The sequence below is a fragment of the Xiphias gladius genome, chromosome 20, assembly GCF_016859285.1.
Source record: "Xiphias gladius isolate SHS-SW01 ecotype Sanya breed wild chromosome 20, ASM1685928v1, whole genome shotgun sequence".
NCBI lineage: Eukaryota > Metazoa > Chordata > Actinopteri > Istiophoriformes > Xiphiidae > Xiphias > Xiphias gladius.
The window spans coordinates 10,202,612-10,227,469 of NC_053419.1; the positions used below are offsets into that span (position 1 = coordinate 10,202,612).

The following is a 24,858-nucleotide window of genomic DNA, read 5'->3' on the forward strand; positions in this document are numbered from 1 at the left end:
CCCTGGCTTTCAATACTTAATATAATACACACATATTCCACATATTGAAGGTGTACAGCACGTGACATTTACAGGCAAAGTTCCTTACCTGGTGATCTGAAGGTCCACGCCTCATCATCATCGAAGTGTGTATCCCCAGCCGTGAACCTCTCTCCAGGGAAAAATGCGTGTGCCACGGTGCCCCCTGGCCCGTCAAAGGGGTATCCGTCATTGTGGTCGGCCTTAGTGAAGTCGATTTGAATGTCTGCATCACTGCCGGCCACCTCGTGAAAGTTAAGTGGTGCGATGTCGCTCCAGACCTTCAAGGCGTAGTACATCAGGGCTCGAACGGTGTCCCTGCCCAGTAAGGCCGAATCCTTAGGGAAGGTCCTGACTCTGAGAGAAGAAAGAGAAAGAAAAGGAGTTTATCACAGTTAATATATACCAACATGAACCACTTTGTCAGCATGCCCCTATTAAGTGGACAAGTGATGAAGCATATATTACTGAAGCAAATGATTGTATATTATTACTCTACGTAATCCACTGGACTCCACTGACAAGACAAATAAACACAGGAAACCTACCCAACAATGTTTACACCTCATAAGACGTTTTCTCACCCATCTTAAAACCTTGGCTATATTGATGACCTGCTGCTGTTTTTCTCTTTTTTTTTTTTTTTTTTAAAGATATCAAAGTGTTTTACTGATAACTTCTGAGTCACAACAACCCTCGCCACCAGCTACATTTCAGACCTTTCATCCCCACATGAGCTGGAGCAGCACCTGTATCAACGACTCAGCTTGTAGATGAGGGTGACTGGAACTTCACTGTCAGTGTCAAACTTCTGAGGATGTGCCAGAGGAGCTCACACCGGCAAGATCTCTTTATTCTTTTAAATCATTTCTCCAGGTACATTTGTACAGGTAAGCAAGTTCTGCCTTGTTTTATTTCTGTTTTGCTATCATTCATCACTGCTTACTATTCATTTACTTTTCATTGTATTTGGTCATTTATCTTATTACCTCTGCCAGGGGGATATGTGATAACCTGTGTCTATTTATTTGCCAGCAGGATTACGCAAAATCTACTGAACCGATTTCCACCGAACTTGGTGGAGAGATGGGGCATGGGAAGAACCCATTAACTCTTGGGGCAGATCTGGATCATTTGCTATGAATTGGAATTTTTTCCCTTGAAGTCTGGTGTATGTTGTTTGACACTGGCCTTGATGGAGGTCTGTGCTCTACTAAGCGAATTTTCTGGTTTGTTTTGTATTCTGTTATATAATAGTTTTAATTCAATACCACCACATAGATAAATAGATATCTAATATCTTTACTCTCACGCTGTCTTTTTTCCTTTTTCAACCCTTCTGTTCAGTTTCTTCTTTATGTTATTCTTCTCTCCTTCACTCTTCTATATTTTTCTCTCTAGAATTTTGGTTTCCCCTTTCTCCTTTTAAACGGTCACCTCTCAAGATAGGTCTTTTCAGTAAAATGCTTTCAAGGTTTTCTCAGTCGCCTGCTAACATCCACAGTTGCAGCCTACATAAGTTATTTTCACCTGCCCCTCACTGCACTAAACACTTGAGCTGCATGTTGTTCTGCTGTTACCACAATGCCTTTAACAAACCCAGTGATGCGAATGAGTTGTTTAGTGTGGCTAATTAAGGGATTAATTAGCAAATATGTCTATGTCAACATGTTGTCACAAAACACATGGACAGTATTAGCAATGTTAGCTTAAAGCAATGAGGAGGCAGTAGTTAGAAAATGGGATTTCTTCATTAATATGGAAATTTATGCCACAAGTCAAAAACAAAGCAGATTACCTATTCTAAGGGGAGACCTGTGGTATACAGTGAGTATGAATTTTTCTTGTGTTGATTTGCTCACAAAAATTTGTCTAAGCAGTCCACTTATTTATACTGCCTGAATGCATGACCCTCGCTGCTAACCACACTTAGCCAAGGTCACTGAAAATGGCTCAACCTTAGCAGACAATTCTCCCGCTTATTAGTCCTAATTCAGACAGATGAGGGTGGGCAATTGCGTATATCTGTGTGTGTGTGTGTGTGTGTGTGTGTGTGTTAGAATGCTGATGAGGAAGAAAGATGGAGAGGCTGAGTGCATGGTTTGGTCAGTGTGCAAGTATCTACTTGCACCCAAAACGTGCGTGTCAGCTTGTGAGCGTGTGTGTGTGTGTGTGTGTGTGTGTGTGTGTGTCTATGTAACTGTAGGTAAGTCCGCCAAGGTCAGAGCATTCCTGCCCTGCATCTCATATGAACTGAACAGTCCCAGGGAACTGCCTGTGTTTACATAAGGAGATCATGAGTGCATGCAAAATTAAGCAGGTGTCATTGCTCTGTGGTACCTCCTGCAACTTTGATTAACTTTACAGACCGTGGCAGGGATTTCGACAGTTTGTCTTACACCTCCATTTTAACAAACTCATTGCTTATATTTTAATTAAGCGACCAACTGCGGTAACATCTGATGTTTATTAAACAAGTCATCCTCATCAAGTCTATGCCAGTCTATATTTATTATGTTTTTTATGATCTAGTAGTTCTCCTTTAATTTTTTTTCTCTCGACATTGACTATGAAGAAAAATTCTGTCCATTACAATATTAGAACAAATTGTTCTATTCTGTTGTTGACAAAAATAAATTAAGACAGAAAACACTGAGCAGTTGTTCAGTGACACCAGTTCTTGTTTTTTTTCTCATTATTTATGCTTAACCTGTTAAATATTTAGAGTTTCTGAACCAAAACATTTAGTTTTATATATATATATATATATATATATATATATATATATATATATATATATATATATATACAGTTTGAGTTTTGGCATTTCTATGTATTCCAAGGTGAACTGAGCAGATATATCTACCTTATTACCTTATACCTTATTATTTTACTTGACATACTGTGGCTGTGGAGAAGAAGTACTGCCTATACAATACTAACCCTGCCAATATGCTGATAACCTGTTGGTTCCACAGCAAATTTACAAACTACCCACATTTCTTAATACAATTTGATCAATTCTCATGTCAATAAATGCATTTCAGTTATACATGCCGTATATGCAGCTGAAGTTTTCAGCGTCTGATGAAACAAAACCTATGAGTTAGGTCAGGCAGTCAACTCTTGTCCACTGCTACACTCACAATCTCACAGCAACATCTATCAAATGCAACTTTTTAAAATCAAGGCAGTAAATATTTTCATATTTTCGGAATACATTTATTCGTTTTCTTGCAATTCTCTGCTTATTGCTACCTTACGGGGGTGACAAGACTCCAGGAAGACATAATAATGATAATAATGATAATAATGATCTTTATTTATAGAGTACTTTTTTTTTTTAAAACCACCCACATTACAAAGTGCTTCACACAAGGCAACAACTCCAAATCAAGCAATCATAAAAACAAGTTCCAATAGAGTAATAAGCAAATAAAACAAAAACAAAAAAACCCCCAAACTATTACAACGCTGCAGCAACGGTGCAGACAATAAAAATCAAGTAAAGCTCTCCAGGTCACTGATTCTGCTGAACTGATTTCCTCAGGTAGCTCCTTCCATAGCTTCTGGGCTCTGACTGAGAATGCTCTGTCACCTCTCATTTTCAGCCGCACCCCGGGAACAGATAAAAGACCTCAGCCCAAGGATCTCGGGATAAATACTGGCTTGTATGTGACAAAGAGGTCAGATATCTAGTATGGGAAGAAGCCATGAGGAGCCTTAGAAGTCTACAGTAGGAGTTTAAAAATCTATTCTAAAACATACTGGGAACCAGTGGAAAGGCATGGAGGCATGTAAAATGGGCTATGTGTTTCTTTGTGTAGGCTTTGACCTGACTTTAAGGGGAGCTTTTTTATTCAATATGGACACACGGACACAGTTAAAACAGTCTTTCAATTCGTTGGTATGATAGTGTTCAGACAGGAGTGGGCTATGATAACTAAAAAGTGTACAGAACCTTGAGACCCATTGTCCATTAAAAAAGCACGTAGAGTAGGTTTGGGCAGCTAAAAACTATGCATTTATGGTCAGATACACTAGTGATTCCACTGTGGGAACTCTCACACTCTGGGTAAAAACAAGGTCCAAGGTATTGTAACGGTTATGTGTTTGTCCACGAACGTACTGTTTAAGGTTAAAGGATGTAGTGATGTTCAAAAAAAAAAAAATCAGCAATGTGAATGTTTGAGGAGTCATCAACGTGAACATTAAAATCACTAAAAAACAATTCTATCATACTTTAAAACAATGCGGATAAGAATTCAGGGAGTTCTACTAAAAAGCTCCTAACAGAGTTTGGGCGACAAATTAAAGCAAATATGATTGGGTGAAGACCACCTAGTTTACACAGGAGAACTTCAGAGGAAGAAAATTAATTACATGTTAACTGATGGTATTTGAGATGGTTCCTAAAGCCACTCACAAGGCCACCACTGCGACCACTGTTCCTGGGTTTGCTAAAATAATCACAGTGTGGAGGACACAGTTCAACAAGCTGGTAGTGATCCTGAGTTCGTAACCAAGACTCAGTTAAAAACATAACATAACATTCAAGTTGGCAGATAAAATAAAATAATTTAAGTTTTAATGGTAAGAGATCTCACCTTGAAAAGAGCCTTTAGAAGTGTAATTGTTGTGGGAGCCATAAATGATGGAGAAGGTGTTGGTGGTACAGTGGTACATTTTTTTTACTGGAGCTATTTTTAACCTGCTTAGTGGACGAGTAACCCTACTCGTTACAACAGTCTTAATAGGGAGATGAACTGTCGAAGGTGTTGGGGACAGGGATGGACAATAGGATGTGTTGGCACCCAGGTCAGTAGACTGAGGTGGAATCATAGAGGAAGAAGAGGGGGTTTCTGATGGGAGTGAAATGTAATCACGTGGAGGAGAAAGCACCGTGTGCTGTATGTTAGCAGTAAGCATCCGAGTACCCGATTTGTTTGGTTGGATACCATCCCTGTTAAAAAGAGACAGACGATTCCAGAACAGGTTAAAATTGTCAATAAAACCCACATTCTGAGCTCTACAAGGTGACTGCAGCCAAGTAGGAAGACTAAGGAGTCTGCTGAAATGACCAGAACCGAGCCCTGCTGTGAGAATGGGACCTGAGATTAAAAAAAAGACTTTCCACAATGCTTCAAGAAACAAAAAAGATGGTTGAAACCAGATTTGACCAACTCGGACTGTTAAAGAACTATGTAATTTGTTCCCGCGTGGACTATTACTCTTCTAGTAGTGGACAGGAGTGATGGCAGTAAACCCTGGAGCTCGTTCAGAAGCTGGTTGGGGGGAGTGTTAGGCTCTGTCAGGACAAAATAGAGCACATTCAGCATCCACAGTGCGCGCCGCATAATACACCGACTGTGGATCCTAAACGGAGACTGGCTAGGACCATCACTGCACCACTGCATCAGGCCAAGAAACAGTTCCAGTGCATAATTCCCCGTAAAAAAAACACAACTTGTCCCGTTTTTCACTTTGTTTTTTGTAAGGATTAAACAATCAAGATACAATGTTTCAGCTTTAGAGGTACTGGAGGGCTGGGTTTCATGTGAGCCAGGCTATCTGTTTCTCTTTGCTTCCAGTCTTTATGCTAATCTAAACTAACTTGCTGCTGGCTCTAGATTAGTATTTAGCATACAGACACAAGAGGGGTACCGATCCTCTCATTTAGCTCTCAGCAAGAAACTGAATAACCAAATTTCCCAACCACTGTGCATATTCGTTGTTCATGTAATAATCCATTCTAGTTGGCTGACTTTGAGTGACTTTTTTGATTACTACAAATGGAACTTTTATTCATGAAACTGTTGTCACCTCAGTGGGAAGTTGCTTATAGTCACAAATTGTGGTCAAGTTCTTGTGGACAACGACGCAGTCACATGTTATATTTTGGTGCACGGTTTTCTCAGCTCAGATCAAAAAGGTTAAAAATGTGGCTCATCAAGCTAATGGCTGTGTGATCACAGCATAAATGTTTATTTTCTAGAAATTTCACGACTGCGACTGATGAGCTATTGGAGAGTTATCAGCAAGAGAGCCAGCAGAGTTTTGAGAAAAAAAGTGCAGATCTAAGTCTTTTTGGCTGCAGTATAAAGCAGGAGTCATCAGTGGTTCAGTGGCTGTTTAGCAGCAACAGAGCTCCTGAGTGGGCATCATTGCCTAACAGATAAATACCAGAGAACATAGTGTACTGTCAGACGTTTCCACATCAATCACATATAATACCTATTTAAAGAACTGCTTACATCAAAGAACACCCTGACACTACTGAGCAGGCAGTCCTGGACAGACTGGGAATCTTTCTCCATGTTGCTTAACTGACAAACAGTGGATGGAGGAGGAGGAAGTAGCGTGGGTAAGAAAGAGAGGAAAGCGAAAGGGGTATTGTTACAACTGATGGGAATTTGAAATGTAGGCCGTATGAGAGAGAGTAAGCATAAAGAGAGATGAAATATACAATGTCACAGTGCTCTTCTACACCTATTTACAAAAGTTACATTAAATTTAAACCAGACTATTAACTATGTTCTTGATTGTCAAAAACTGACTGAAATCATTCTTTGCAATCTTGCTGTATTATATTTGTTTAAATCAAAAGATCAATTAGAACTTTTCTAGCCATTGTATTTGGGTTGGACATTTTTGGTAATGCTAGTTCTGGACGTGTTCTCACTCTTTTTCCCTAAGTAGACAATCAAGGTTGAATATACTAGAGAGAACAAGTTGAATATAATGAGTTTTGTAATTTCAGTACCACAGTAGTAACTTCATTCTTGATTTAATATCACACAACTGTTAAATGTTTTGCAGATACTGAATTTTTTTTAAATTTTTTCTTTTACAAATACTATGCCAACAGGGCTGATCAGAATGTAGATGATAACTTGCTTTTAATTTGAAAGTAGCTAATTACTTGGCTTCTTTCAAAGCTGGGTATGCTTGTTCCTCAGAAATTGGAAATGGTACATTTTTGGCCTCTCGTAATTTCCCCCGTCTAAAAACCACTATGTTGTGGGAAAAGAAAAGCATTTAATGGACATAAATATAGCTTTTGGAAACAGTTCAAATCTGCTTTCAAATTGATAAGAAGAGGGACAAGTTTTGCAAAGTGTTTTTTGGGTAATGCATCATTTCGTCAAATGAATGTCTGTCCAGCATAACACAGACTAAAATCACAAAAAAAATTCATGCTGCTGAAGTAACGGTTCATGGAGGGGCAGGAAGAATGGCAAATAAAGCTTTACATGTGCACATATAATAATACACAGTAAATCTTTTCAATAGAGTGCATTACTGTTGCACTTGGACAGAGCGAGATGAATTTCCCAAGAGTCCAGATAATGAAAGGAAAATAACGAAATTATTCCAAGTTAATGCAATAAACCCTCTAGTTACCATCTTAATCAAATGGCTGTGGGGAGCTGGGATCCTAAAGCCAGGCTAGCTGTAGAGAGGCTGTGTGCTTATAGTAAGTTTCACATGTTATCTGACAGATGTAAAACTTCCTTTTGTGAAAATCTCTATGAAATCATATCCTTGCATGGTCTTTAGCCAAACTAAGCTATTAAGAGGGAAATTAGTTTTGCCGCTACAGACTCTATTGCGCAATACTTTCTCACAGTAATCCTGGTTGGTGAAAATCTGAGGGAAACAAACAGTCCAATTACAACATATTGCTTTTTTATATTGGGATACTGCTTCCACACCTCTAGAAAATGTACAAATTTAAGGCAATGTCTTTAGAGGTGTCTTCCATCTAAGGTAACTGTTAAATAACGTAAAAGTATTTGAGCACAGCTAAGTACCTATCTGCTTCATCTGTTGCAGATGAATATGAATGTTCTCTGTGTGGCGTCAACATTACAGGGACCTTGGAGCTACATAAAGGCACAGTACACTAGAGAGGAGAAAAAGTGTGAGATTGTTTTTGATGTGTGTAAGTGATGATTTTCCACGTCAGAAATCCGTTAAGAACCGGTATATTAGTTCAAATATCGTTAATAAAGACACAAGTAAGCAAGTCCATAACGAAGCAAGCAAGGAATTATATATTTTCCACATTAAACAAAATAAAGCTTTCATTAAATTACACCGTAACACTCCTGAGGCGGAAGGTCTGTATAGAATATCAATGCTTTCTATGTTGCTTTATTGATAAACCACACCATATGGAAACCTCCCAAAATGTGACTGAATATGAAATCAACAAATAATCCACAAGTGTTTATAATAAAAGCACAATAAATTCACCATCTGTTTCTTGGCAGGAATTCCAGGCTGAAAAACTCTACAAAAAACCCAAGGTTCGTATATCTCCGTTTCCAGTAAGTCTTGGCCCGCTTTTCGTCTGTTATACAAATGTGAGAGCTGTGAGTAGAAAGGTGGCTTCACTGGACTGAAAAGACAGGCTGCCTTATTTCACAAAGCTGAGTGGGGCCAAGCTGAAGGCAGCGTAAGGCGTAATGATTGGCAGTAGTAGGTTGGCAGGAGTAGGATAGAGAGAGGGAGAGAGAGAAAGCAAAATGTTCCAGTCATAAAACAGCCGGTCCTCACAGCAAGTGTGCATGCTAGTCCCGTGAAGCAGATGTTGACTCTCTACAACCGTTTCTGTGCATTCTGATGCTGGATTGCTGCTGTCTGGTTTTTCCGGGTCAGCTGACGCTTTATGAGAGCCCCCACACAATCACATCTTGACCCTCCATAAAAATTCTGTATCTGTGACTGAAAGCCTCCAGTGGGTGGGTGTGGGGGATTATTTCACAAGGCAACGCCAAGGGGACAAAGTCACCAGGTGTCAATAAGCCATAACCCTCCTGCCTCTGGTGACAAGTGATTCATCCCTCTTACACTCTGAGTTGTTACTTCTGCAGCTGCGAAACTGGTGTGAAGCAGTAAACTCTCTCCAGTCCCTTTGCTGAAGAAGCCTGTTCTTCCTAGTTAATCCTGGCGAGATGAACCAGCCCAGCATCCCAGGGAAATAGGTATATATTGGACGATCCTGCACCTAACAATTTACATTCAATGATAAACTTCAGTCACCACCTTCATTTATTATCCTTTATTGAGATATTTGAGTCTAGATGTGAGGACCGGCCAACTATGGACTGACAGACCTACTTCGCCATCCCTAAAGCCATCAGTGTTCTGTTTAATAACAGGTTTGGGGCAAAGCACTCATCATTACACAACGAACGACAGTGATAACCGAATTTACTCACAACAGACTTTACACACACACACACACACACACACACACACACACACACACACACACACACACACACACACACACACACACACACACGCACGTATTGATATTGTATGTATATTGTGCTGTGGACTGTGCTGGATGTGGATTCTGAGTTCTGTTTGATTTTCTGTTCTGCTTTTACAGTAACTACTACAGCCCCTCGCCCCTCTTGCTCCCCCAGCCTTCTCATCAGCTGAGAGTTCCTGCTTATCGACCTGTTTTTCTTCAATTCTCCAGTGCCCCGATATCCTGCTTTCCCTTGGCATCTTGCTTCATTCCTTTTTCCCTCTGTCCTTCCTTACATCTATTAGCCTCCTCACTTCATCATTCTTTGCCTCATCTGACTTGTGTGTCCCATTCTCCTTAACTGCAGGTTGATCTGGCCGAATAAAACCTATCCCCAGGTACATAAATGCTTGTTTAACCAGTACTTGTCCACCAAATAGATTACGGCTACCATGATTTGTGCTTACATACATTCTGCTACTTATAATTTCATATTGAAACTTACAGATGCAATTTGTGGGTTTTTTCTCTCTCTTTCTTTCTTTTTATAAATAAGCAGGTTTGTATTGTTTACTTCGGCTTTCTCCTCAATGGAGACTCTTTTCAGCAACAAATTGGCAAACCCACCTCAAATCACTTAGCTTTTATCCTGTGTTTGGAAATTTAAAAAAAATGTCATTTCATCTCAGTAAACCAAAGAAAAATACCTTTTACCCATATAAGCAGCTGGTGATGTTGTTAGTTTACAGTATCAGCATCTTTTTCACTCCAACTGAAACACTGTGCATACACTTGCAAACAAAACTTAGACTCTTGACAAACAGTATCTCAGCATCACATATCCTGAAGAATTGCCAAGATTTTCACAGCCCACCTGTCTATTGCAGTGCATTCCTGCTGTCAGGTACACACTGCAACTCATGGCAAAGCAACACCCCACTAAGCTGGGATGCCGCGCTGACCTGTCAGCTGTAAACATCCCGTTCCTCATCTGAACTAAAGCAATTTAACCATTTACATTACTGAACAAAGCAGATCAACACTAATGTGTTCGATATGAGAATAATAATAAAACTAAATCAGAGAGATGACATTACAGTCTTTCTGTGCAGAGCAACATCAAATGTTGATGTGGTTCCTAAATGCACATAGGTTTCATTTGAACATTTGAGGGGAGACAAATTTTGACTGTCACACACTTAGATTCCTGTATTCTGCGCCATTTTGTGCCTTTTCTGCATCAATTTATGGTGGAAATATTTATAGAGTAAAACAGGAAATTCAGACACGATTCTTTTTATGTTTATAAAGAAGCAATTGCACTTGATAATTAATAACAGACATATAATAACAGACATATATCCCCTTATCCATTTATACCATCCCTAGGCCTGAAAAACACTTTAAAATGACAAGCTGTTTCCATGACCATGGGAATCCTGACTATAGTTTATAAACTCGTACCTGTTTGTCTGCCTCTTCCTCTCTCTCCCTCAATGACTGGCACTTTCTCCATGAAGTTCACATTTTAAAAAGATTTAAATTGCCACTATTCACATGGTCATTTTATCCATGAGTAGTTTAATGTAACCCATGAACAAATCAGATGAAAGGGAGAGAGAGAGAGAATTCTGTTAATTGTTTCACTCACTTGAACTGCACTCTCCCTGCCTCCAGTGGAGTCCTCATGGAAGGATGAATGAATTAACCAACAAATAACTACAATTGTTTCATCACTACCTGTGGTCAGACTGAACTAAATAAAAGTATTCCATAGTTGTAGACCTAACTCACAAACTCTCCGTTTTCTAATCTCAGATTGCACCAAGATGCCTCATGTTCATGTTGAAAACATCTATTGTTTTATTATTGAGTTTATTATATTTAAATGAATTACAATTGATGAAATTCAAATTCAAATGTTGCATGCTTACCTTGTGGCTCACAACTTACTTGGTTCTGAGACTTTTTGACAAAAAATGGCCTAATTTCGGGATTCCTGCCCCTTTTCCCTTCTGGCTCCTCCATGGTTATCAAACTCTTGTTTTTTCATGTTATTTTCTTGTTAGCGTACCTACATGCAATACATTCTGCAGCTGTTGGGTATCCTAAGGAATACTTATAACATTTACCAGTTTCTCTTTTCATGCCTAATATAAACTTGGCAGCTTTAAAATTTACAGCCAAAACCGTGTCACTGGGTGAGCAATAAGCACTCAATGTAAGCTGAAACAGCTTGGTGATGGAACAAATTATGGATGGGCAACTGAGCAACTGTCAAGATGCGTCCAGGTGCAATGCTACTCAAAGTGTCAATGTGTGCGGTGAGGCACTTACTAGTAGTGACTGTACGGTAGAATATATCATTTCGATCGGGTAATGAGATAATAATTGGTCAATCGCGCCACTAAACAATTTAGCTCAAAACTGACTCATCTCTTTGGCAACAATACAGCTGGGAGAAATCTGGGAGAGGCCACTGCCCATGAATGGGCAAAGAGAGCAACGTGGAGATTTTATCAGAAGTTGTGAGCTGTCATTACTTGTGTCTGAAGCACTGACCCTTTACAACCACCTCTCACCAGCTGGGAGAGAGAGAAAAAAAGAGAGAAATACAAGCTATCATGTGGGAGGGGGATCCCTGTTTGAATGTTGGGGCTGATCGGTGTATTTGTGTTATTTTCTGTGTGTTCCTCTTTGTGCATGTGTGCATGTGTAGTGCTCATGCCTTTTGTTGTATGTTTGCATGTGCACATGTGTTTGTATCTACTGCATTAACGCGTAGGTCGTTGTCTTTTTTGCACATCATTTTGTGCGCATAGATACAGACGAAACGTACAAACCAGACAGCACACCAGATTCAAATCATGTCATTGTTGGATAATGTGTGTGAATCAGCAGAGGCAAACCATATGTTTCACTGCCTCCTCCCCTGCTGTCTAGCACTAAGCTGTATCCCCGACAGATGGTCTAGCTGCACTTAACATGACCGTATTATTTTGTAATGCACTGTATAAACTGCAGAATGCACTTTTTTTTAAATCAAGCACTGTAAACACTGTATAAACTGCAAAGGCTTCAACCGTGATGAAGCCTTTGCTCTTCAGGCATCATACAGGTGACCGGTCTGTGAGTAGGACTGCAAGGACCTGGAGATGCAATTACTATGCGTGTGCAATAACCTCTTTATTTCATCCATTACTCTTACTGAATTTTCACCAGTGTTTTAAATCATCACACGTCTCATACACAGCAACAGGTTTGTTTTTTTGTATATTGTCTGAGAGGCGGGAAGCACTTGCTGTTTCTCTGCGTGCCGCTGGTCTCACTAATCAGCATGCCACTTTAAGACGGGGCTCTTCCTCTGAGCCAAAATCAATCCAGAAAACCAAAAGATTTACGCCTTGAGGAAGTGTCACCAAATGTAATATATCAAGGGATGCACAGACGCAGAAAAAAAAATGTAATGGTTTATGACTTCTAGTTGCCTGTAGTGTACTAATGCGATGTACTGAGCTGGAGTGAACAGAACTGTGTTCGGTTTAGATAAATCCTATTAGAGATTGATGGAACTATAGTGAAACACAAACACTGAAACATTGTAGTATGTATTTGTATAATATCATACTCATAAAATACTATGCAGCCTGATATAAAAATATTAACTCACAAATCTCGGAGAACTTTCAAGAAAACATAGCACTTGTTGCTAACAACTCAGGGCGGCAATCTCACAGACAGATAGTATTACAACAAAAACAAATATCATGTGTATAGTAAAAGCAGATTATTATATAATGACTGAGATTTCAGATTTACAGTATTTGCCTATTACTACAATATTTGTGGTGGTCTGAACATCAGTGCTGTTGATTGTTATGGTCAATGATGAAAGAGGTGCTTAGGTCTTTCTCTCAGGTCTTTCAATACCACAGCATAGAAATGTTACAAGTAAAAGTATTTTATTATATTATTGGATTATAATCATCAATGGATTCATGTGCACTTCAATGTTGCAGCTGGTAAAGTAATTATAACTACTTTGTACCCTGTGGGGTAGCTTCATCTATAATTGTACATCATAATTTATTTGTTAATTAGATTTTGTATTAATAAGAGGAATCTGCAATGCAACTAGTAACTAAAACTTTAAATGTAGTGATGTAAAAAGTTTGAAATGTTCTAGAGTAGAAGTATAAAGTAGCATGAAATGGAAATACTCAAGTAAAGTACAAGTACCTCAAAACAGTACTGTACAAGGGTCTATATTCCTATGACAACAAATTGCTGTTCATATATAGGCTATGGAGAGACCAGAGGGATCATTGAGTTTCTGCCTTGGTTCTGACACAGATGATGGGTTGATATTTGTTTTATGAGCTGCTGTTCTGATCTGTGTTTCCATGGTGTCTTATGAACAATAATTTGTCCATATGTGAGAGACGAGACTGCAGTGAAAGTAAAAAGATTAGATAACTTATGTTCAAGATCATTTTCTTATTTTCTTATTTTCTATTTTCTAGATCACAATTTTTGAGGTAACTCAAAACTGTGCAGTACTTGAGTAGATGTACTTAGTTACTTTCCACGACTATTCATGACTAACATGCACACAACACATACAAGTGACTGAGCTTATATTGTGGTTGCCAAGCAACAGCAAGATGCCTCTTTCTGCCAAAAACACACCATTGTGATCAGGATAAAAACTCATTCTTAGTCCATTGACTCAATGGTCTCATCCATGTGAAGCACCAAGCATTCAGCAATGCTGCAGACGTAAATGGTGAATGATTTTGGCTCAACGTGGGGTTCAATGTGCTTAACAATGTTAAATATGATTCGGGATATTCTGATCATTTTATTCTTTTGAAGTGTAACCTCAAAAGAACAAAATGAATAGCGTCTTGCAGACTGGTACGTAATTGTTCCCTACCTCCACGATAGATGCCTCTTATTCCATTTGTTCTGAGGGTTCAAGCCTCGTTTCCTGCGGCCCGTTGTCCCCTCAGCCTCAGACACATCTGGTAGAGAACATCTGGGTGTTTTCATGAGACCCAGTGTGGCTTGGTCTAAAGAGGAGCAGTGAGGAAAGGAGACAAGAGAAGAGATTATTGTAATGTAAACTAATGGAAGTATATTTATTAAAACTAATATTAATATTACACCATAATTACGAGTTTTTGACTTTATTTTTAATACAGCTGGAAGACAGTTAAAACATGAGTACAGATTATGTTAAACATAAACTGAATATATAAAGTGGAAAACATCCGATCCACCACCATGGTTCAACAACAGTAGTTGTAAATCATATTGTATGTCCTCATTTGCATACATATATGTGCACATACGGTGGGTTATGAGAGGCCATTTGGGCCAAAAATCATTTGTTTTCTAAATTACCCGCAGATACACTCCCACTAAGATAGTAACACACACACCACTGCACTGTTTTAAAATCAATCACACATAGTATCATGCTTTCTGTCCTCTATACTCGTGTACATGAGATGGAGAAAGAATGTTTGTTTGTAGAGGATGATTGCGGTGTGTATGCATGTGTGAATAGCTACTGTAGAAAAATTATGTGTACAGTATATGTGAGAAAAAAATAGTAGAAGGTATACTAATCAATACACTGTTATTCTGTATTACACATACCAATATTATCAGTCACATAGTGCGCTGCACTGTCATTCTACCATATGTGTGTGTGTGTGTGAGATAGCAAGTATAATTTATGTTTACAAGTTGTCTCATGGTGTGTAGACATCTTTGCAAGAAGTGAAATAAATATGACCTTTCTAATTTTCAGTGGTTGTGGATGTCAGAATGATATTGATTCAACTCAGTGGCAGTTTCTAAAGCCAGACTGTGTGTTTTTCTTGGCTGGATTGCATTATATTGTTGCATTTTTTCCCTGGGTACACTTCAAATTGAAATACAACTCACTCTCTCACTCCCACACACTGTAGTAACACAGTAAACAGATATACACACATTGCTTCCATCAAGCCAAAGTAACAACTCTCTCACAAGATCCCCTCAAACAACAAACAAACACAGCCACATACCCAAGACTCCGGTCTCCTTCAGCCCTCCAAACTTCTGCATGGCTTTGATGGCCTTGGTCAGCGCCTCCTTGGTCTGAAGCTGACCAGTCACTGGGTCAGGGGGCGGGAGGTAGCCAAACCTGCTCAGCCAGTCCTGGAGGGGAAACAGTAGACACAGAGTTCAAGAGTCACCCCAGGCATTTCAAGGACTCCAAGCATCCCAAAGCGGCTGGGAGGGTCTGACACCTGTTCATGTTTACTGTCTGTGGATTCTGTGTGTCTGTACACATATGTGCATTCACGATGTTCAAGAGCTTTGTGTCTGTATGCAATAGTTCGTTCACATATTTCTAAAACAACTGTATATTGGTCAATTTGCAGTTGATGGAGTTTTGTATTTTGAATGATAGTTCCATATTTGAACACATAGAGTAGGTTTTGTACTAAATGACCTTTGCAAATTGCAGAAGCATTCACAAGTTTTTCCTTTGGTTGCTTATATTAAAATTACTGATATTTATTCACAGAAGCTGTGTTAATTTGATAGTGAAAACTATTACTTTCCTGTAAGATTCATTTTCATCACCAGTCAGTTATCTGTTCCAATTTCAGCCAGATCCACTCCCTTCCTTCTTATAATTGATTCTGTCTGTTTCTCTTTGTATGGCTCTCTCTCCCTCTTGCTGTTTCTGTTTCGCTATCTCTTGCTCTCTCTGTTCTTCATCTATCTCAGCTGTATCCCTCCAAGATCTGATAGCCAGTCTGACAAGTCTATTTTTGATTGGTTTTTGATCAGTGCTCATTGGAGATAAGTGACACAGATCAATAACAAGGCAACCATTTCCTACTGACAACACTGGGAAAGTTCCATTAACTAAATCATTTACTTCAGTTCTAACACAGCTATCTATGACTGATATTTGCCCCCTCATCCTTGACTCGGCTTAACAAAGAGGGAAAGTTTACAGAATACAGATGGCCCCAAATATCATATGTGATTATGAGAAAGAAAAGCAATTCTGGAAGATGCCTAAAAATGTAGGAGTTAGAATGTCAGACTGAATAACAATTTGGACAATAAGAAATGATCATTATTTTAAATATTTATTTTTCTAAATAAAAAACAAATCTCTTTACAGTGGCGGTGAAATGTATTTGGCTGAATTGGTCACACACACACACACACACGCACATGCACACGCACACACACACACACACACACACACACACACACACATGCACACGCACACACATATATACATAATTATATGTATATCTATATATTTTGTATTTAAAAGGTTAGAAAGATGAGGGGGAAAAAAAAAAGAAAATATGTGGCGGAAAAATGTAGTAGTTGTAGGAAAACTGGAAAGATAAAAAGAAACAGCGGATTTAGAATTCCGAAACAACATCAAAGTTTCAGCCCGATAGAGCTGACATGTAGTACACTGTATGTGGTCTGTGTCAAAAGCACTGGGATACCGGGGCATGTAATGCTGAGCTGGAGGTTCTAGCTCGGCACTTCAAGGTTCAAAAGTCGCCCGGCCCACTTTCAGGGACTGAATGATATGTCAGCATACTGAATGCTCTGGCAGAATGTACAGAAAAAATGATGACACCGTATAAGGCAATATTGATCCCTCGTTAAATTTCCATGTCAGTTTTTTCTCCATTCACAGGGCTTTCGCAGCGGAGGGTTAGGGTTATAGAATAACGACCCTGCAGCTGCTATGGATTCAGCATCTTGCTCAAGGGATGACTTGCTAATACTTGAACCAATCCCCTTAGTGGCAGGATGAGTTCACTTCACCACCCTGCTACTGCTAAACAGGCTGTATTTTTACTGTATGTAGTCAAGAAAAAGAAAAACTTGGATGTTATATCAGCTAAAACCAGGGTCTGCATATCCACACAACCGCCTCTGTGGTTCACACAAATGAAAGAAAAAAATAGAAATACCGTGAATACAAAAACACTAGGTGTGTATGTATTAGTGGACCTTTTAACTATACTTGAGCAATTTTCTGCTCACCAGTTGGTGCTGCAACCACTAAGAGAGCATCAAACCAAAGTGCAGTCTTTGTCCAATTTAAGGCACCAAAATGCAAGAAAATATGCGTAGCAAATTGCAAATGTCTGCAATTCAATGTGCCTTACATAAGGCACAGAAATGCAATGGAACATTAGACATACCGAAGAGGAAAATAATCAGTTAAAGTAAGTAGAAATAAAATAAAATAAAATAAAAAAGATTATTGCTAGTTGAAAATAAAAAGTCAATACAGTACAGGTAATGGTAACATTTCAGATGATCTGCTGCTGAATATAATTAGGTTTTGTATCATCTTTATGAAAGACTATTGAAAGGCAGTTTTTATTATATACTGTATGTATGTATTAATACTGTATATAGTGGTAGCCAATCTAGAAACAATGGAGGGACATATTCAGTATGTAACAAGCCACATTGCAACAATCAGCAGCATGTGTGAGCTTCTTTACTCGCAGATCAAGCGTTAGGGGCACCACCGGTGCTTGGATGCTGTGCAACAAATGCTCAGGTGTAAAATGCATTCACTAAGGGTCACATTTGATTACAGTAAACTCCCAAAGAAAAAGAAGAACAGAGAAAGGTAGGGCAAACACCTCTCTCTCATGCAGAGACAGAAGAGGATGCATATGATGAAAGAGCTGAAGCTGCCCATGCGAGTGTATTCTCTCTAAATCTGTGACTAACTGCGACACGAGGGGGCTGACGCAGATGGCTCAGACTCAAGTCTTCTTCAATCATCAATTATTAAGACACACAGACACAGAAAACGACAGCACAAAACGATGTCTCCCACTCCACCATTTCCATGTTCTTGTGTCTCATATGAGAGACTTATTCGGAAAACACACCATGCCAAGCCAGCTGCCACTGTGGTGAGCCTCTTTGTCTGTGCAATTAAATCTCTTTGCAGTACGCTATCGTGTTTCAGTGACTTTGCTGTGGTCGGCACAAAAGTGTAGATTCTCCACTTTTCTTTTTCAAGAGTTGTAGAGCAGAACCAAAGAACAGCTGAGTGGACAAACAAGTAGCTGAAACAACTGGCTCAAAAACTTAAAAGGCTCTTGTGTTACATTTATTCAAAAGGCTGTAAGGAAAAAAATGTCGAGGTTAACAGAAGGTTAAATGCTTTTCAAACATTATCACTCGGTAAAAGAAATGTATAAAGACTGCCCATTCTTACATTTAACCACTTCTTGTATTTCTTTTTTTCTAAATGAAGCAGAAGAAAAGCTAGTTTAGGAACACATTGTTTCATGACACCAACAAAGTTTTTTGATTTGTTCGATACTGTTGATACCGTTCTGTAGTTATCAATTTCACTGTCTTCCAGCTGCCCCTCAGACTAGAAGACGTCAATTTTCACATTGTGTCTGTAAAACTGTCTCTGTGTACACAGCATGGGTGTCATCATGGCTCCCAAGTTGCTAATAAATGAATGTATTTTGGTCTAGATGCCTTGTGGGCTTTTTCTACAAGGGAAAGGGGTTTAACTCTTCTTTGGATGAGCTTTCCTGATGGATTAAAGAGTTGGACATCAACCATGCTAATGGATCTGGGAGGGTGTACTGAGGCACAGGGATGCTTTGAGCTAAATGCTAATATCAGCATGCTAACAGGCTCACAATAATGAAGCTAACATACTGATGATTAACAGGTGATGTCTACTGTGGTCACCCTCTTAGTTTAGCACGTTAGCATGATTACATTTCCTGATAGTTAACTATCAATGACGACATTAGTTCCAACTGCTGACTCCTATGGAAACTACATTTTATCAGCCGTCCAATACGCCAATTAATTATTGTTATATTCAACATTTCTGTGGCACACAATTTTCATTCAGTGCCAGCATTCAGTGCCAATGAAAGAACCTGTGTGACCTTTATTTAACAAGGCAAGAAAGTACAGTTAGAGTGTGGAAGTCAAGATAGAAAAGGCCAGCACCGAATGTTAAAAACGTTGACATTGAACAAAATCTGAAGTTATTTGCAGATTTGCCAAATGTCAACGTTCTGTTTTGCAATGGAGCTGTTTATTAGGAAGTGGCATTATTGTTAATGTGCTCGTGAAAAGACAGCAAGGTTGTCCTAAACTGTCAAGAGCCCCAGACTCTGTCATCTATCTCACTGTCAGGGCTGCCTACTGTTCAGAAAGGTGACTGTACAGTGGAAGTGTGTGTGTGTGAAAGCGAAGTATAGTCAGAACATAACCCACAGAAAACAACTCTCTCAAGAACAGACAAAACAGAGAAGAAAGGTGACAAAGTAAAAAGAAGACAGAGAAAGACACTGAGGCAGATAGAGGGAGACCTCTAATGAGAAGGTTTTCCTGAGTCTTGAGATCTACTCATCCTCGAGGGAGCCTTCAGTTGTACAGCCTTGTAAACATCAAACCAAACCACTGGCTATGATTTCACACCCCACACGAGAGAGAGGGGGAGTGTGTAAATGTGAGTCATGCATGAGCTGCATGAATAACACTGACCAAAAAAAAAAAGAAAAAAAAGAAAAGAAGAAAAAACAGATGCACATACACACACATAAGCGGTATCTCGAGCTTCCCGTTGGCCTTATTCCAACTTGACCTTCCTAAATACTGATATATGTTCCTTCAGAAAAAGGGCCATATACAGTGCGAGACAGGTAACTGCATCACCTCATGTGCTTTTTAATACCAGCTGTGAGTGTGTAATCCATAAAAGCAGACTGTTTAGGTAGAGTCTATCGCCAGACTGGTTTTATGAGTTCCTTTGGGCATTTCACTACTTTTTTCCACCATAAAAACATGTTTCCGATTCAACTGACAACTGAATTCAAGGTGACCGCAATTGCTGTTTTATAATAAGGACAAAACACCCAACTTTTCAACAGCCACTTTCCAAGCCGACAAACAAAAATGACCATATCTTAGATGTAAATGGATCAATCTGGTATTTATTACAGAGAAATATCTTAAAACTGAGAAAGCATTTAGATTTTTAAAGGCGTTTATTGTGCCTGCACCAATAAAGACTGGCTTCTTTACAAGGAAAGAAAAGAGTGTTGGGTAGCAGGAGGGACTAATCATCTTAACAGGATATTTTTATCAAGTGATGGATTGATTCCTTGACAGAAGAAGCTACAAGGGATCATCATGCAAAAGGAGAGTGAGACAGCCCAAATTCTGGCTGAGGATGTGTGTGTAACTGATATCTTGAGATCAGCAAATGAGAAAAAACAAAAAAAAAAAATACACTTTTTCATACGCTGATATGGATACAACTAATTTACTCACTTTTTAGGAATATAGATGCAATGTTGGTCTGTCAGTCCACCACTTTAGTCCAACTATCCAATTAACCTCAGTTGTTTTGTGCTAATTAGGAAATGTTAGCATGTACCACGATAAATTATTATAGTAGACAGTAGTATATTAGTAGTATATTAGTAGTAGTAGTATATTATAGTAGACACTGTAAACATTATACCTGTTTTACCTCAGCATGCTAGCATTGTCATTGTCAGCGTTTAGCTCAGATTGCTGCTGTACCTAAGTACAGCCTCATAGAGATGTTATGGCTGTAGAAGAGTCTTATTAACACCTATGTGGGACCGCTAATTTGGCACAACAGCTTTATGCAGTCCTAATACCTTTACACAGATTTAAACACAGTTGTAGACAAGAAGGAAAATGAACACTTCACTGTTACATTGCGATGTTTTTCTGGGGTATTAGTTGAATACTGCTAGCTGAGAATGACAAAAGTCTAAAAAGTAGATATGAGGCAATGCAGTATTCTTTAATAAACGGGAAAGAATGACAAAATAAATGATTCAGAATACTAATATGCATGGCAAGTGTTTACATGATAGGAGGGGTCACATCAAAAACTATATATCATTTGGGATGGAATTTTTGCACAAAACCTTGAGTGCAGGATGAGTCCTCACAAAAACACAAGACAGATTTTGTAGAAACACACAAAATTGCATTTCTCAACATATACTTTACACCAACCAATACTTAGTAGAGAAATAACTACATAGAAAAGGCTTTTTGATTAACTTCAAAGCTTTACAAAGGAAAGGAGAAAGAGGAGACCTCCTTAAAAATGTGATACATGTCAACATACAGCATCATACAAAAAGACCAGTGGGTTTTACGGAGACCAAACAACCAGTGTTTAGTGTAAGATTGGAGGCCCATAATTGACACATGTTCATGTAATTTAATTATGTCATTAATTTATTACTGTGGTTTTCTCTTTCACACATCACCTGGTCATTTTTCAGTGTCATATGGTTTGTTTTTTCTGGCCGTTTTCTTGTTTTTGTTTCAGTTTTATTCTTATTTTTACAGTGCTTGGCTGAACAAGGTAATGTGCCATAATAATCAAAATGATAAAAACTTGAATTACAAAGAGAAACAGAATCCATCATTTTACTTCTACCTCAGGCCTCCGTCTAGTTCATCCTCAGCTCCTTCCCTCATTCCATATCATCTCTTTCTCCCTCTACCATACTGACTCGGAGTCTTGCTCCCGCACATTTTGACGAGGAGGTCAGCCACTGAACATGATCTGAATCAGTGTCCTACAAAACAGAGGCACGGGACAGAGATAAAAAAGAAAACAGTAGAAAAGGAGTAGATTGAAGAGAAAAGAGCAAGTTAGCGAGAGCAGCTGAGAGACAGGAACCTAGATCTGACTTTGTCAGCTGCTCCTCCTTATCACCCACAGGGCAAAGAGCCAGATGGACAAAAGAACCAGTAGATTAGTGAGACACTTTGATTCTCCACAGTTGTTAAAATTTAGAAAATTAAGCGGTATGGAGGAACTTAAGGAATAGCAGGGTAAAGATGAAAGAATGTGACATACATAAATGCACACAGAATCAATTTATTTAAGAGAAAAAAGTAATTAAAAGTTTAACTTCAAAAACAAACAAATTTGAATTTTAATACACAGCAGCAGAAGTAAATTTATTGTTCCTGGTATTATCATATCTATTCCTATATGTCTGTTCATACATTTCACTAATTTATCTTGTACAGTGGTTCTTTCGAAATTTCCTATTTGCATGCATCATTATATTTGGTAGTTTATGTGCGGCCGTCTGTAACACATCAAACCTCTTAGTTCTCAGATTAGTAAAACAATTATGCAATGATACACAGAATTCAAAAAGGATTAGTAACAGCAGTGAATGAAAATAGCTGGAGTGAAAAAACTTGGCAAAGTGTTTGCTGATATTGATTGGGATTATGTAACGTAATTATATTTCCCATTTCTGGGAAAACTGCTCACTGCTTCAGTAAGATACACTGCTTTTCCCAGGGTGGCTATTTACTGCCATAATCTTGCAAGGAGCTACACTGGACGTTGTACATACTACAGCAGAGAGCTAGATTATACAGTATATTGCAAACCTGTAGACAGGATGTGCCACCTGAGCACGCAGCCACATACTGTACAAATGCAAAGGCGTTCACAGGTAAAGTCATGGCAATACAGCATGTAATTGCTCATTTATCATGCTCTGAGCAAATGTGTTTTCAGGAGGACAGTTGACTGCCTCTTTAGTACTTGTGCTACTTTATCTTTGGTAAAGTGTCATCCACAGAGATAGTACACTCGCTAACACGAACGCCTGGAAACAGATACACAGCATACTGGCCAAGGACTGGTCTAACAGAAACAAACTAAGACCTGTATGATCTGCTGAAAACTTACATTTTTACAGAAAGTAGAAAAGAATTACACTATAGAAAAGGGCATTGGACATATGTAGAAGGAGTGTGAGTTGGGCATGTTTTCCATCTGGATGTGAGGTATATACAATACTGTCCAAAGTTTTCTGCACTTCATATGTTTAGATTCATATCCATACCCTCGGGGAGGCATTCACTCATTCACGCAGGATGGCAATGACCCCAAACATACAGTCAGAGTCGTAAAGAACTATCTTCAGTAAAAAGAAGAACGCGGCATCCTGCCACAGATGCTCTGGCATCAACATCATGGAGTCAGTCTGGGATTACATGAACAGACAGAAGACACTGACACAGCCTATATCCACAGGAAAGCTTTGCTAAAGTCTCCAAGATGCTTGGAACAAACTACCTGCCAAGTACCTTGAAAAACTGTTAGCAAGTGTACCGCAGAGAACTGACGCTGTTTCAATGAAAAAGGGCGGTCACACCAAATACTGCTTCGATTTAGTTTTTTCCGTTTACTGCCTTTGTATGCACATCAATGTATATCCTGGAGCCCTTGCTTACGGTGTCAATAATACATGCAACAAGTCCTTCAACCCAAGCAACCATTAAGGTTGTTTGTCCCTACCCTCTGATACAACCCATATGAGCCTCTCCTGAAATAGCGCCACTATGGTGGCAGGCATACAAGACCTCCGTCGTCATGGTTACTATAATAAACATGCGATTCATTTTATCAAATTTTGTTCGATAAAACACAAAAGTTTGGTTGGGTTAGGCATGAAAACAACTTGGCTAGGTTTAAGCTTGACAACTACTTGTTTAGCTTTAGGAAAAGATCGTGGTTTGAGTTACAGTAAGTACTTCCTGAAGGTTAAAGGACCTTCGTCGTCATGGTTACAATAATAAACATGCCGTTACGGATGTGGAGTGGTAATGGCTAAAAGATACAGCACTGACTATCAGTTTCAAGCGAGAAATGAACAGCGGTCTCCCGTGTCTAAATCTAGTGCATCGCTGAATCATCCAACCACCCGACAGTCTCGTACATGTGTTTTTGCTATATTCAGTCTGTACATATCCACATTTATGAATTAAAACAACCTCACCTAGCTGAGTGTCAAGAGCCCCAAGGCCTCGCATCTCTTTTAGCCAAAGCGTGTAGGTGTCAACCATGCAATATTAAAGACATTTTATTATACTCAGGTAACAGATTACCTTTGAATCTCTTTTTTGTGGTTCTACGATAAATATAAGAGGTCACAATATGATTATCAAGATTCATTAAGAAATGAGAAAAAAAGGCTTTCATTCTGAAATGACTTCTTCTAGCCCTGCAAACTATTCAAATGTAAGAATCTACGAAGGGGAGGTAAATCTAGACATTCTGCAACCTGTGACAACCTCAGCACAGAAGCCAAGAATTTCTGAGAACCACTACACTGGAGGATACTGCCACTTACATTATTTGCTCAGAAACATTACTGGAACTCATGCAGGTGTCAGTCCAGGTCTCACCCTTTTAAAGATCCCAGAAAATGCAAAGCAACAAATAAGTCACCAGACTGTACAGTGTAACAAAATTCTGAAGTCTTTTGATACCGTTCAGGACAACTCCCCTGAAAACAACAAATCCAGTTTGTATTTTATCCACACTTCTTCATAAAGGTAGCTGAAAATCAGTCCATGCAATATTTGCACTTTTGTCCTGCTATAATATAATAGTTCACACATACATATGCACACATTCTCTATGCTTCTCAGCCTCTCTC

General features: G+C 39.0%; 1 protein-coding gene across 1 annotated transcript in view; it reads right to left on the bottom strand.

The window, feature by feature from the left end:
- LOC120806872 (matrix metalloproteinase-17-like) overlaps positions 1-24,858 on the bottom strand; it is a 75,045-nt gene that overhangs the window by 21,695 nt on the left and 28,492 nt on the right. The window contains 3 exon segments of the mRNA XM_040158388.1: positions 89-375; positions 14,220-14,355; positions 15,361-15,493. Coding sequence (XP_040014322.1) covers positions 89-375; positions 14,220-14,355; positions 15,361-15,493 — 556 coding nt within the window.